This window comes from Panthera pardus, unplaced genomic scaffold (genome assembly GCF_024362965.1).
Source record: "Panthera pardus isolate Hobbes unplaced genomic scaffold, ASM2436296v1 HiC_scaffold_12, whole genome shotgun sequence".
In the NCBI taxonomy this organism is placed as follows: Eukaryota; Metazoa; Chordata; class Mammalia; order Carnivora; family Felidae; genus Panthera; species Panthera pardus.
Window position 1 is genome coordinate 61,769,104 of NW_026526677.1, and position 14,137 is coordinate 61,783,240.

At 39.7% G+C, this 14,137-nt stretch overlaps 1 protein-coding gene and 1 long non-coding RNA gene across 7 annotated transcripts in view; one reads left to right on the top strand and one right to left on the bottom strand.

Moving 5' to 3' along the window:
- NARS2 (asparaginyl-tRNA synthetase 2, mitochondrial) overlaps positions 1-12,891 on the bottom strand; it is a 134,854-nt gene extending 121,963 nt beyond the window's left edge. For 2 of the 6 annotated variants that reach the window (XM_019449947.2, XM_019449946.2), the window contains exons 1-4: positions 12,392-12,889; positions 9,014-9,123; positions 8,141-8,261; positions 5,829-5,969 (exon numbers count right to left, since the gene is read on the bottom strand). In XM_019449947.2, the coding sequence (XP_019305492.1) occupies positions 5,829-5,969; positions 8,141-8,261; positions 9,014-9,123; positions 12,392-12,532 (513 nt within the window). In that variant the 5' untranslated portion in view covers positions 12,533-12,889. Of the gene's footprint in view, positions 1-5,828; positions 5,970-8,140; positions 8,262-9,013; positions 9,125-12,391 lie in introns of those variants that run through there. The other 4 variants (XM_019449949.2, XM_019449948.2, XM_019449951.2 and 1 more) reach the window with 4 other exon arrangements.
- On the top strand, positions 12,857-13,653 carry LOC109267272 (uncharacterized). Its single transcript, XR_002080006.2, has 2 exons — positions 12,857-12,965; positions 13,063-13,653. It is a non-coding gene; the product is annotated as an uncharacterized LOC109267272 (long non-coding RNA).
- Positions 13,654-14,137: the final 484 nt, after the last annotated feature.

Sequence of the window (14,137 nt, forward strand, 5' to 3'; positions counted from 1 at the left end):
GCACAGGCATTGCACTTCCTTTCCCTCAAAGATTGTGAGCAGCAAATCCATCCATTACTGAGGCGCCAATTGCAATTCTTCCGCTCCAACGTCTGAACTATTTCCATTAGTGAACCACAAAAGCTGTTTGCTAGGTGGATTGAAATAACCCAGCAACTTTAAGGTTATGCTTCTTTCATTTTGACTATGGATGTAGGCAAAAGGTTACATTCCGTGTAAATGTTGCAGGTGGGCGTGGAGGTAGCACAAGTGAACATATGCTGCAGAGGCAGAATAGTACGTGTTTCACACAAAAATTTGGGTCTTGAAATCAATACAATAAATTCATACATACACATTTAATCTCTGCCAAATTCTGTGTATCACTGGTGTAATGTAAAATGTCTCTAGTGCATCACACTAGGGGCCTCCCAAATTTGCCCCTTCCTTCCTAAAAAGGGTTGAATTCAAGTATCCTTGCTATGATACAAAGTGCCCAGTTAACTTGTCTTAGGATGTAGAATGATCAAATAAATATTCACACTATAAATTAGGAGTCTCAGAAAATATTCAAATAGGTACTTAAACTGGGAGCCATGTGCCTAGAGGTGCCACACAAAGCACATTACAGACAATGAATGAAACATAATCAATAACATTACTGCATAAAATTTTTATCTCCTAGGAACCAAGAATTATGGACATGAATCATTTATTCCACATGAATGCAGGCAACTATGAGCAGGAGTGCAGTAAACAAAGAAAGGAAGTGAAAAATCCAAAGGAAACGAGGGTGGTGAGAGGGAGGGGGGGAGGGAGGAGAAAATTTAACGGCTAAATGTAATTGCCAAAGTTAGAACTGGTCAATTGCCACAAGAAATAAAACTGCAAATCTTATGAAAATAACCATATGGTTTTTTTTTTTAAATCACTCAAGTTGTGGGAATTATTCTTAATACTCAATTAACACTAAACCTTTCAAAAGGTGTCACCAGCTTTTTAAGTCTAATACTGCTAGAAGGCTTATATCAAAGTGTTTAACATTACCACCAAAAGCTATGAAGACAGGCCAAAGGAAAAATAACAAAGCACTGAGAACAAAATCCAAAACAGAGAAAGTAGATAGGGAAGTAGAAAAATGAAAAGGAAGAAAAATAATGAGTCAGAGGAGTACTGTCTGCCTCCACCAGGGTAACAGTTGTCAAGTATTTATCCCATCCTGCACAAGGGGGTTCCTAACTAGAGATAGGAAGGCCAGAGAAGGGGCCAAAAATAAAAGCACGCACTTACCCAATTTTTCTGATTCCACACACCACCTCTAAATATCTAAATATTTTTGACAGATACACATTCTAGAACCAGATATTTTATATGGCACTGAGTATCTAAAAATTACAAAATTCACATACTAAGGACCTTGCATATCAAACACTCACAGACTGTATTTATCTTTCACATTCACACAAAGTATCATTATTTAATTACAATCAACAAAAAATGACAAAAACTGTCAGCCACTGGCAACCAAAAATGACAGCAAGAAGACAAAAAAAAAAAAACTTCCATAAAAAGCAGTCACAAGAACTCGAAGACACAGTAGTCTGGGGTCATTCAACAGAGGGGCAAAGAATACACCCTGGCAGGCTTTTAAGGTATATCCGTCTAGAGGAGGGAAAAATCTGATACTCAAAGGAAGAATCTTGACTCATCAAGAAAGGACAAACTCTTTAATGGCTCAATTTAGGAAGCAAGGAAATATGTAACACACTTTAGGATAACCTCCACTGGAAACTGGGAAAAAAAAGATAGTACCTAAAGAGATAATCCTGTTATTTGAGAAACTTAGCTCTTCTAAATAACTCATTCCTTGAGGTTTCTCCATACCCAAGTTTTAGTGCAAGGCAATTGTGTCAATTTTATGCACAAACCAAGTCATACACAAAACACGTTTGATCACTTGAACCAACAACTGAATTTCTAGGGTGCCTGGGTGGTTCAGTCAGTTAAGCTCCTGACTCTTGGTTTCAGCTCAGGTCATGATCTCGTGGTTGGTGAGTTCAAGCCCTGCATCCAGCTCTGCACTGACAGCATGGAGCCTGCTTGGGATTCTCTCTCTCTCCCTCTCTCTCTGCTCCTCTCCCACGCACGTGTGTTCTCAAAATAAACTTAAAAAAAAAAAATTAACTTTCTAATCTAAAAATATTAGGAAAAAACAGAAACTAAAATAGTCCCTTTTAAGTTAAGATACTTTAAGTTATGAAATTTTTACTTAAAAACTAAAACATAGAGTTTTAAGTCTCAACATCTTTCAGGATGCCTAAAGTAGTGAATTATAGTCCAAAGTACTAAATAGCATATAAGTATTATTTAATGTGCCTTAGTACTCTGTGATTTCAATCCAATCCCAACTGTTCCACATACAAGTGGGTAACATTATAGAATTATCAGAATTATATTTTCCAAGGCTTCATAATTAAAAAGTGAATTTATAACACTCAAAATTACCTACCTTTATAACTATAACCAATAGTGCTAAAATTCATTATTTTCAACCAGTTAAAATGTTACTTTGTTTTTTTTATTTCAAAATTTCCCAGTTTATTTTTAAGTTGTTTACATATTTATAGAAGCCTCAAGTAGAAAGTATATAGAGAAAGTAGGTAAAGCTCACTAGTCAGTGGACTGCCAATACCACCACCTAGTGGCCAGAAATCTATAAAACCTTCAGTATTGAAGCAGGGTGGCTTTATCCACTGTTTAAAGCCATATGGGGAAAAAAAAACATTTTTAGATCTGAACAAATTTTGTTTGTGTGGTTCAAGCACTACTAAAAAGCCATATGGAAGTTGCACAGAAAGTTTATGGAGCATATGGAAATGCACACTTTCAAACTATAATGGGATGATATAGTATAATATGATTATTTTTCTTTGTTTATTCAAAACTATATGCTTTAAAGCCATGATGCTCTTTAGCTGTTTCACCAGAAATTCGCTCTAAAGGAACTTTTCAAAGAGCAAGAACTCTCATGGTAAACTACGGTTGGGCTGGCCCTGCATGAATTTGGATACAGTCCAAAGAAGGGGTATGATGTTAGACAATCTCTGCAGATGAACTGGATCTGGAGAAGTGGCATAGGAAGAGCTCCAGAACCACTCAGAATAACACTGAACCTCATGTGCCGGGCCATTCCTTGCCTTTGGGGTCCTCTCATCCACATGTGGGGAGGATCCCTTCACCTCATCAACTTACCAACTATATTCCACTGTGGCTTTCCTGGGTAGGGGGAAATGGCTGACAAGCAAAGCTAAAAACGACAAAATACCTTTAGTTGTACATCAATCTACTTGATTAATACCAATAACTCTTAGGGCGCCTGGGTGGCTCGGTCAGTTAAGCGTCCGACGTCGGCTCAGGTCATGATCTTGTGCTTTACGAGTTCAAGTCCCACGTCGGGTTCTGTACTAACAGCTCAGAGCCTGAAGCCTGCTTCAGATTTGGTGTCTCCCTCTCTCTCTCTGTACCCCCCTTGCTTGCGCTCAGTCTGTCTCTCTCTCAAAAATAAATAAAAACATTAAAAATATATATATAAAGAAAAAAATACCAATAACTTTCAAATCGGTGCTTACTATGTATAAAATATGCCTATGACCAAGATGGAGAAACAGGGACCAGATTTACCCTCCCCCTTGAAACAACCAAAAAAACCCACCAAAAACAAAAATAAAGCCCCCACAAGCAAACCACATGAAAGGCTGGTTTTTTTTTTTAATTTTTTTTTTTTTTTTTTTCAACGTTTATTTTATTTTTGGGACAGAGAGAGACAGAGCATGAACGGGGGAGGGACAGAGAGAGAGGGAGACACAGAATCGGAAACAGGCTCCAGGCTCCGAGCCATCAGCCCAGAGCCCGACGCGGGGCTCGAACTCACGGACCGTGAGATCGTGACCTGGCTGAAGTCGGACGCTTAACCGACTGCGCCACCCAGGCGCCCCGAAAGGCTGGTTTTTAAGATGGATTCAGACAACAAAAGACAGTGATCCCTGAGATATGAAACAAACTTAGCAAATCCTATCAGTAGCCCTGCTTACCACCTTGAGATTATCCAGGCCATAGTAGGAAGAGGGGGAGAAATAAAGTGGAGCCCAGGAGACCTCTTGAGTTGAGGAGACAGAGCTGAGAGTGTGAAGGGACAAAAGTGGCTAGAATTCATAAGACAGAGTATCAGAGAGGAGAGAGCAGCACAGAGAACTCCAAGGATGTACAGAGGGTCACTCCAGAGTGTCAGGTAGAGGGATGACGGACACATCCATGTGGGGAAACTGTCAAAGGCCAAGGAAAGAACCATCCAGAAAGATTAGAGGAAACAGTGCCTGGTGCTCACATGTGGCTGGTTAATTAGCCCTAGACTGAGCACTGTTCCAGACCCATTTACCAAATCATAAAAGACCCAATAGGATCAAACAGTTTTCAAGTAGCTTAACCACATACCAGAACAAAATTTAAGAAGCTTTATAAATATCCAACATGGTAAAATTCACAGTGTCTGGCATCTAACCAAAGATTAGCAGGTATGCCAAGAGGCAAGAAATCATAAACTGTAATGAAGAGACTAATGAATCAATCAAAGCTGACTCATAACTGACAGACATGTTAGAATTAGGACATAAAATAGACATCAAATAGCTACTAAAAACATAAATATTTTTAATTAAAACCGTATTGTGGGGGCACCTAGGTGGCTCAGTCAGTTGAGCATCTGATTCTTGACTTCAGCTCAGGTCATGATCCCAGGATCATGGGAGAGAGAGCCCTGTGTTGGGCTCGGTGCTGAGTGTGGAGCCTGCTTAAGATTCTCTTCCTCTCTCCCTCTGCCCCTCTCCCCTGCCCATGCTCTCTCTCTGTCTCAAAAATAAAAAATAAATTAAAAGAAGAAAGTAAATGTAAAATAAAAATTAATATATGTTTAAAAAATGCATAAAACTGCCCTGTATAGGTTTTTTTTTTTAATTTTTTTTTTATGTTTATTTTTGAGAGACAAAGAGACAGAGCATGAGTGGGGGAGGAGCAGAGAGAGAGGGAGACACAGAATCCAAAGCAGGGTCCCGGCTCTGAGCTATCAGCACAGAGCCCAACACAGGGCTCGAACCCACACTGTGAGATCATGACCTGAGCCAAAGTCGGACACTCAACCGACTGAGCCACCCAGGCGCCCCTGCCCTGCATATATTTTAAAAGTTAAACAGAGACATGCAACATATTTTTTCCAAAAGGCCCAAATCAAACATAGAGATATGAAACCTACAATGTGAGATGAAAAATGCACTGGATTGGAGTAACAACAAATTAGTTATTGTAAAAGGAAAGATCAGGAAGCTAGACGGGCAGAAACTACCTTCCAAAAAAAACACACAGGGAAAAAGAAATTAAAAAAAAAAGAAAAGAACGTCACTGAGCTATGGAAGTATCAAGTGGCCTAATATATGGACAACAGAAGTCTCCAAAGGCAGGAAGTAACATAAAAAATATTTGAAGAAATAATGGATGAAAAACTTAATGAAAATTAAAACCCATAGATCCAAGAAATTCAACAAGGTCTAAACACAAGGAACAAAGAAAACTGCGCCCGGCACATCATAATCTAACTGCTTAAAACCAGTGATAAAGAGAAATTTTTAAATCAAAGAAAAAAAGTACCACACAAGTAAAGGGTGCTTGGAATAAACATTGTAACTAACAAAACTTTCAGGATAACACTCCAGGGTTACAATCATTCAATTTCTCCACAAGAAAGAACAGCTAGGAAGAAAAAAGAAAAAGAGTAGCTAGAAGCACACCAAGCACCTCACCTTAAAGAAAGAATGAATAGCAGCTGTGGCTTCACTGCGAATCCTCAGTATGGAACCCAGGGCATTAGTCCTGCACCTGAGGTGGGGATACTGTCTCAGGTACTCCAGAGGATGCCTCTCTTTATATTTAAAAGGAAAAGCCTGCCAATAAATGGAAAAAACAAATTGAAAGTTAAGACATATGTTCTATAAAATCAGTTTCCAGAACATTTGTTAAATAGTAATGCTTTGTAACAAAATTAAAAGCTTTCTTTCTCTATTTCTTAATATAAGTGAACATGGTCCAATTAACTACAAGTTAACTGAATGGCGAGGTAGGAATCAGAGATGTGGTTTTGAATCCAGCCCTACTACTTATTAGGCATAGAACCTTGGGCAAAATTAGTATTGCTGAGTCTAATCTGTTATTTATCAAATTTCTATCCATTAGCTTATATCAGTCACCACTTACAAATAGAGAGATTAGGATATAATTATGCAAAAACAGTCCACTGTTTGGCACACAGGAGTTCAGAATATTGTAGATATTAAAGATTGTTTTCTACAGCTGTGTACACACAGCTGGCATTCAATTTTAAAATCACCCAAATGTCTTGAAAGCCCACAATCATTTATAATCAATTGGCACTGTTTTTCACTGTTTATCAACAAGTCTAAGAACATGAGGGAGGGTCAACAGCCTTCTGTCACTAGCAGAGTAGTGTATACTTCAAAAATTTCAAATTATGACTCTATGTAGAAATATTCCACCCTGTGAACATTCATGTTACAAGATTTAGAAGATAAAAACAAACTGTTCTAAACTTGTTCTAAAGAACAAAACCAAAGTTTCAATAAAAAAGATCGCAGAGAAACTATTTTAAATAAAAAAGCCAAACTGGTAGCTTATTACGTATAGTCTTATCTATTTCTTTTAGTGCACATGCTAATTTATTTCATAATAGAAATAAGCACCATACCTACTGAAGTCAAAATATGACCACATTAATAGGTGTCTGGGGACTGCCTAGGGACCAGAATTCCCTAATGTCTGAATACTTACAAAATGACACTGAAATTAAGGGGAAGAGAAGGTGAGTGACAACCACAGAAGCCAAGAGAGAACGGCTTAAAAAGAGTAACACACGGCACATTTTAATAATCCTACACCCCTCTAAAAAAAGCAAAAACAAAAATGGTTACCATCTCCATTCCTCTCTGAATTCCAAATTATTTTTCACAGTCTACTTTTCAGAAACCTTAAAACCTGATTCCTGATTTTACGTGTCAATTAGTATTTATTAGTATTATTAGAATTTCTTGGAAAACTATTCAGAAGGACATTTTTCAAAAAGGTGCCCATTTTCTTATTTCCTTATATTTATTTCCCTCCAATTATCCAGAAAAAATTAAAAAGGAATTAAAATGATGCAATTTCCCTATATTTCCTTGTGTTTTGTTCATCAAATACTTGGAAGACAAGTATAGCAAAACTACAGAGGAGTCAAATGGCTAGTACATAAATTCCAGCTGTGGCACTAGTCAGCAATATAACCTTGGGCAAGCCATGTCTCCTGCCTGGGCCTCATTTTCTCCAATTTCAGAAGATGGATTGCCAACCTATAATTTTATTCTCTCTAACCTCTTTATCAGGTGATGAATAAAAGCTACTAACAAGGAGTCTTGCAAAAACAGAAAAAATTCTGTTGGGACAGTACTTATCATGCTTGGGCTGAGCAAACATGTCTTAATGTAGGATTTCTTATCTTTCTTCAGCCCAAGCATGATAAGTACTGTCCGACAGAATTTTCTGTGATAAGTTCCGTACCCACACTATCCAATATGGTAGCCAGCAGCTGCATGTGAAATGTATCTAATGTCACTGAGGAACTGATTTTATTACTTGATTTAATATTAAATTAATTAATACTAAACAACTACAGGTGGCTAGTGGCTACTATATTGGGACAACACAGTTCTAGATCCTGTAAAAGTCATTTCTAGGCAGGGCTTTCCTTAGAACACGTTCTCCCCAGCACGTCTCTGTCACTGAAGTTAACTGGGCATGCGGCTAAAAGTGGCAAGTTTCAATTATGACAGGTGTCCAAACAGATGTATAGATTAATACTTTGCTTTCAGTCATAAAATTCAGCCATTTACATACTGTTTACTATATTCTCTACATTCCTCAAGCTCCATAGCCTGTTTCAATTATCTGGGAAGTCACAATTGAAACATGTTCTAAGTGCCACCTTCCCAATAATCACACTTAAAACAGATTGCTGTTTTAAATTAAGCCTAAATAGTCTCCATAAATGTATCACAAAGCATACCTTGGCATCACAATTTCCAACAATTTCAATTTTTTCTGCCTTCAGTTCCACATTCTGCTTTTTGGATGGACTTTTCACCAGCTGCCCTTGAACTTCCACAGAACTCCCAAAAGCCAGTTCTCTATAGTAACAAAAAACAGCATAAACAAGATATCATTATACAGAATGTTCATTTTAATACAAAACTTGCTATCAGGACATTACAGTATTTAATGATAGAGGTTTCACCCTTAAATGGGCAGCAAATAATTAAGAGAGACTGAAGCAAAGGGTAAGTAGGGGATATTATTATGTGAAGATGTTAAAAAAAAGAAAGGTCTGGGAGCGCCTGGGTGGCTCAGTCAGTTAGTTCAGCATCTGACTCTCGATTTCAGCTTAGGTCATGTTCTCGCTTGTGGGATTGAGCCCAGAGTCGGGCTCCATGCTAATACCACAAAGCCTGCTTGGGATTATCTCTCTCTCCCTTTCTCTGTCCCTCCCCCACCTGCACTGTCTTTCTCTCTCTCAAAATAAAAACACAAGCTTTAAAAAAATGAAAAAGAAAGGCCTGAGCTTGAAGGATCTTGATTCCAAGTATTTGGACTTAGCCTTAAAGCTTTGAAAAGCAGGTTTGTTTAGAAAGATCACTCTGGGGTGCCTAAGGGACTCAGTTGGTTGAGCATCCAACTTTGGCTCAGGTCATGATCTCATGGTTCGTGAGTTCAAGCCCCACATCAGGCTTGCTGCTGTCAGTGTAGAGCCCACTTCAGACCCTTTGTCTCCCTCTCTCTCTCAAAAATAAACATTAAAAAAAATATGTGAACATTGGATTAGGGAAAAGGGGAGCAAAGGAGATGAAAAAAAGATTCTTTTGTTAAAAAAAAAAAAACTCACCTACTGTCAAAGCTTGAATCGGCTACAACTTGAAGGCTTTCCAAAGATGATCCATCATTTATATGCAGGAACAACACTTCCTTCTGGGATCGGACTGAACGAATCCATCCCTAATGAAGAAAAATTTCTAAATGTGAGTTTAAAACATGTAAATATTTTACGTTTTCATTACACATGCACACACAAGACTAAATGAAAAAAAAAAGTCCTCAGTCCTGCCTTAACAAATCAATTGCTTTTAGCATATATAATTCAATAGGATTCTTATCTCAGGGAGATACGGCTTTGGCATTCCACCTTTTTGTTTTGTTAATATAAAATTCATCATTCTCAGGGGCACCTGGGTGGCTCAGTTAGTTGAGCGTTCAGGTTGGTTTTGGCTCAGGTCATGATATCACAGTTCGTGAGTTCAAGTCCCACATCAGGCTCCACACTCTCTCTCCCTGCCCTCCCCTGCTTATTCTGTCTCTCTCTCAAAATAAATAAATAAACTTAATTTAAAAAACAAAAAAAACAAAAAAACCTCATCATTCTGAATACATGCCTAACGTTCCATTAGGCCGATGAGCCTAATTCATATAATCAATTTCCCCAATATTGACTATCCCAGGTATTCATTCCAGGTAATAATAATAGGGCACATTATTTGGGTCCCTGTCTCCTTTTATATTAAACTCCCAGGAGGGAAATTATGTAGTTATAGAACAGAAAAATCTTCACTGGATTTTTCCTTTTACAAAATATCACACAGACTCCTCAAAAAGCTTTTCACTGTGACATATATTTAGTACATAAGCTTTCAAAGACACTGTGAATTTAAATGACAGGTGAGTACAAATGAGGTCTTCTAGTAGTAACACTAAAACCAGTAACACTACAAACAGCTCTCACAGATCACATCCAACTTAAGTTTAACTAGCACAGAAGAGACAATATTCTTCTAGCAGACACTGAAAAACTGTGAACAACTGATTGTGTTTGATTATCAGACACGCTTGGGAAAAGCGAGAGGATTCTATTTAGAAAAACTGTATTGACCCTTACTTTGTGTTCCCACCACACCCTACTGACAACGCTATTAAAGCTCTCCCATTACTTATTCATATGTCTATCATATTGTGAAGGTTTAAGAACCATGCTTTAGTGGCTTTGAAGGCCATTGTCAGGGACACAGTAGATAGTCCGTTAATGGTTTTCAGTGAAAGGATATCTACCATGCACTAAAAATCTATGTGACAAATGTTTTACTACCTTCTTCATATACTATTTCATCTTTTTCTCACAACAGCTCTGTGGATTATCATTATAACCTGTCTCACAAGTGAAGAACCTCGGCTCAGAGAAGTCAAATAAGTTGTCAAAGGTCACACTGCTGGTAGACAGAGCCTGAATTTGGACCCAGGTCTACCAGAAAGCCCTTGGTCTTTTTCTAGGGCTACCCTGAAAAAAAGTGTAAATTGCCTGTCTCCTATATAAGGCCTTTCACAACCAAGTGTGCCCTTTCTGGTTTCACCTCCCCACATTTCCCTGATGGCAGCGGCTCTTTGGTTATGTTTAATCAATAGTAATTCCTAAAGCACCACTGTCTTGCTTTTCACTTGTTAGTAAAAGTTAACATTTGTGGAGCAGTGTTTAATGTGCTTCTGCTCTAAGCTCTTTATAAATATTTTACACTTAATCCTTACAAGAACTTAATGAAGTGAATATTCTCATTTTAGAAATGAAGAACATATTAAGTAAGTTAGGACAACCTCTCTAAATAATTAAAATCACAGTTCCCAAGGAGTAGAGCTAGAATTCAAATACAGTTCTCAGTTCAAAGTTCATGTTATCAAGCTTTTCTGGAATGTGATCTCCACCCCACCCCCAGTTCCTCTCCCTGAGGAACATATCCTTCAGGACTCAAGTGAAATGTCACTTAACACAAGAAGTCTTCCTTGACCTCACATAGTTAAGGATGTCCCTGTTTTCTCAAAGTTCCTTATTCCACTAATACTTATCACGTTGCCCCAATTACTTGTCTTAGCCATTAGACCAAGGCTGTCCCACAAACATATAATGTGAGCCATATATGTAATTTTGCTTGTTTTAGTGGTCACACTAAAAGTAGACAGGTACACTTAATTTTAATATTCTAACCCATTCTGCCAACATTGTCAATGTGTAATCAATATATATATTGAGATATTTTGTATTCTTTTGTTCTCCAAAATTGGTGTGTATTTTAAATTTACAGTTACCCTTCAATGTGGACTAGCCACATTTTAAGAGCTCAGTGCCACAAATGACAGGTAGCTACTATCTTAGACCACACAGCACTAAAATGAAAGCCTCTGATCTAGGCAGTAGCTTTTGTTCTTTTTATCTTTGCATCCTTTCTTGACTACCACTTAGAAGGGATCATTAATGTATGTATGTCAAATTAATAGATGAATACAAGAAAAGGGCTTGATTTGGATCATGGAAAAAACATGAAACCCCCAAAAATGCAGAGGAGTCATACTGCTAAAAATCAAAGAATTTGATTGAGGACAACAAAAATAACTGCAGCAGTGTTTCAGCAACCTAAAACGGTCAAACCACCTTGCTTGGTCTACTCCCTTAAAGGAAAATCTTCTCTGTAGAGCTGTTGCAAATATTAGCAAGAGAAATAATAGCACCTAACATTGATTGACTGTGGGCCACTGTTCTAAATGTCATAATACCTGTCATCTCACTTAATCTTCACCATTCTATGAGGTTAAGGCTATTATTAGCTTCATTGCCATAAGAATCAAACAGGTTTAGAGGAGAGAAGAGACCATAATTACTATTATAGAAGAGACCCATAATTAATGAGCCACTAAGTGCCACAGATCTGAACCTAGTCACCCTGACTCCAGAGTTGTTTCAAACCGCTACACTCTACTCTTTCTCCTATGTATTAAACATACATTATGTGCAAACCCTTTTTTCGGCCTCAGGGTGGTTACGAGTTGAATAAAAGCCATTGTTTAGTTGAACATATATTTACTGTAAGACATGGTGTCCGCTCTCATGGAGCTAGCTCAAGGCAACCGCTAGGTAACTGTGGTTATTCGTTATGAGGGATAAAGGAAAAGAAGCTCGTACGTTTATTCTGCCGTATAACTAACAAGTTTACAGGTAATGCTCTGGTACCGTGAAAGCAAAGTTCCAGCACGTCATAGAGTCAATCCCAACAGTTTTGCGCAAACTAACGATAGGCAAGGAAAGGAGAAAACTGTGAACGCACACGATGGCCAACATTTCCTCCTTTCTCTGCCTGTCGTTTTGTCTGACCTGACAAGGTAAGCCTAGACACGGAGGTGGCATGTAAGTTACTAAAAAGAAAATCCCATCCCCTTCCCATACACCAACCTGGACCTTAACGCGCTCCCCATTCGTGCTCCGGGCCCCGAGCGCGTCACGAACGCTCAGTCTGGCGGAAGGTTTGGGTCTCGGGCAGGGGGCTGAGGTGCAGGAGCGCAGGGCTCGGAGCAGGCACCGGGCCCCGAACATCGCGCTGCTGCCGCAAGCTCTCCTCGGGACCAGCACGGATCCCGGCGGGTGAGCACTTTGCCTGTGGAACCCTCCCCTACTATCGACTGCTCCCCGATTCTGGACCGCAGCCCTGCACTCACGCGCTCCGCACCTCCTACCCCTAACCCCGGCTGCTCCCTTCCCCTTCAGGGGCTCCAGCTGTGTCCCCACCACCTCCCCGCCGCTTCCCTCTCCGCAGACAGGGAGGAGCGGAGACAACACAGCCAGCTGCCTAAGCCAAAAATACCACGCGCCGTAGCCAGCACAGACACTTCAGGGACCCGCGTCTTTTCCAAACCCACAGACCACACCACCTCCCCCAGCTGAAACACGCGCGGCCGCCGCCCCTACGCCCTAAGCCAACGTCAACGTCATCACGCTACAAGGAGACCGAGAAGGAGCGTGCGCACTGGTGACTCCAGTTTACGGAGGGGGCGGGCCGGAGGCAGGGGCTGGCTGAGCAGGGGAGGAGGCGGGGCCAGGAACTAAAGCATTCTGGTTGTATGTAGGTGTTGTTGCTGGAGCAACTGAGGAGCACAGCTGGGATGAGGTCTGAAAGGTCTTCATTTCTACAGCTTCCAGTTGATGCCGAAGGACACTGAGAGGCAAGGAGTGACTGATGCACAGGGAAAGCCTCCAGGAGACTTCGTTGTTGAGAGGATTAGCCTGAGGATATCGGCCATTCCTGAGTTCTGAGCACAAAGACGAGACACAGACCCTTGCTTAAGTCACAGTTGTGTGGTATCAGACATCTAAACAGACAAGTGCATAAGAGTGATAGGATGCCAGAGATGGCTTACTGGAGAAGGTAACCCTCTGACGACTGAAGAGTAACTGAAGGGACTTTGTTTATGCAATTCAGAGAAGGCACAACAGTGTGAAGATGTTGGGGAGAGGCTAGAGGGAATGTTGGCCATTGCCTGCCGGAATCTTCAAATCTCTCTTTTTTTCCAACACAGTTATCTGCATTTGTTTGACCAGGAAACAATGACCCTTTTAAGTTTATCCCCTCACCACCAATTAAAAAAAATTCTGTAATTCAGTGACAATCATGAAAAGGTTTCTATCTAATTAAAAGAAAGAAGGGCTAATAACATAAAGTTGCTGCTATTATTATGCCCATTTTATAGATACGGGAACTTGGGCACAGGAAAGTGAAATGACTTAGTCAAGGATATATATCCTATAAGTGTGAGATTTAAACTTAGAAACTCTGGCTCCATGCACTAAACTATTATGCTATATACAATGTCTCAAGGTGGGAAATAAAATCATGGTCCCTTCCACCAAGAAGCTCATGGCCTGGACCTAGGAAATGGCAACCAAACAAATTATTGCAATATAAACCAATAAGTTCACATAAATATATGATCCACGTGGAGTGGTAGTCTAGAGAAGGAAATAAGGTGAGTTTTTTGAGGAGGGTCAGAATTTTGCGATGTTGGGATGTAAGAAAGAGTATTTCCTGCCAGAAGGTAGTCAGGAAAGGTTGCCAGGAGGGCAAACAGCCTGGAATAATTGTAAAACTGTTCTTAAGACAGACTGAAAAATATCTCCCACAAAAATACCATAGTTCTTGGACAC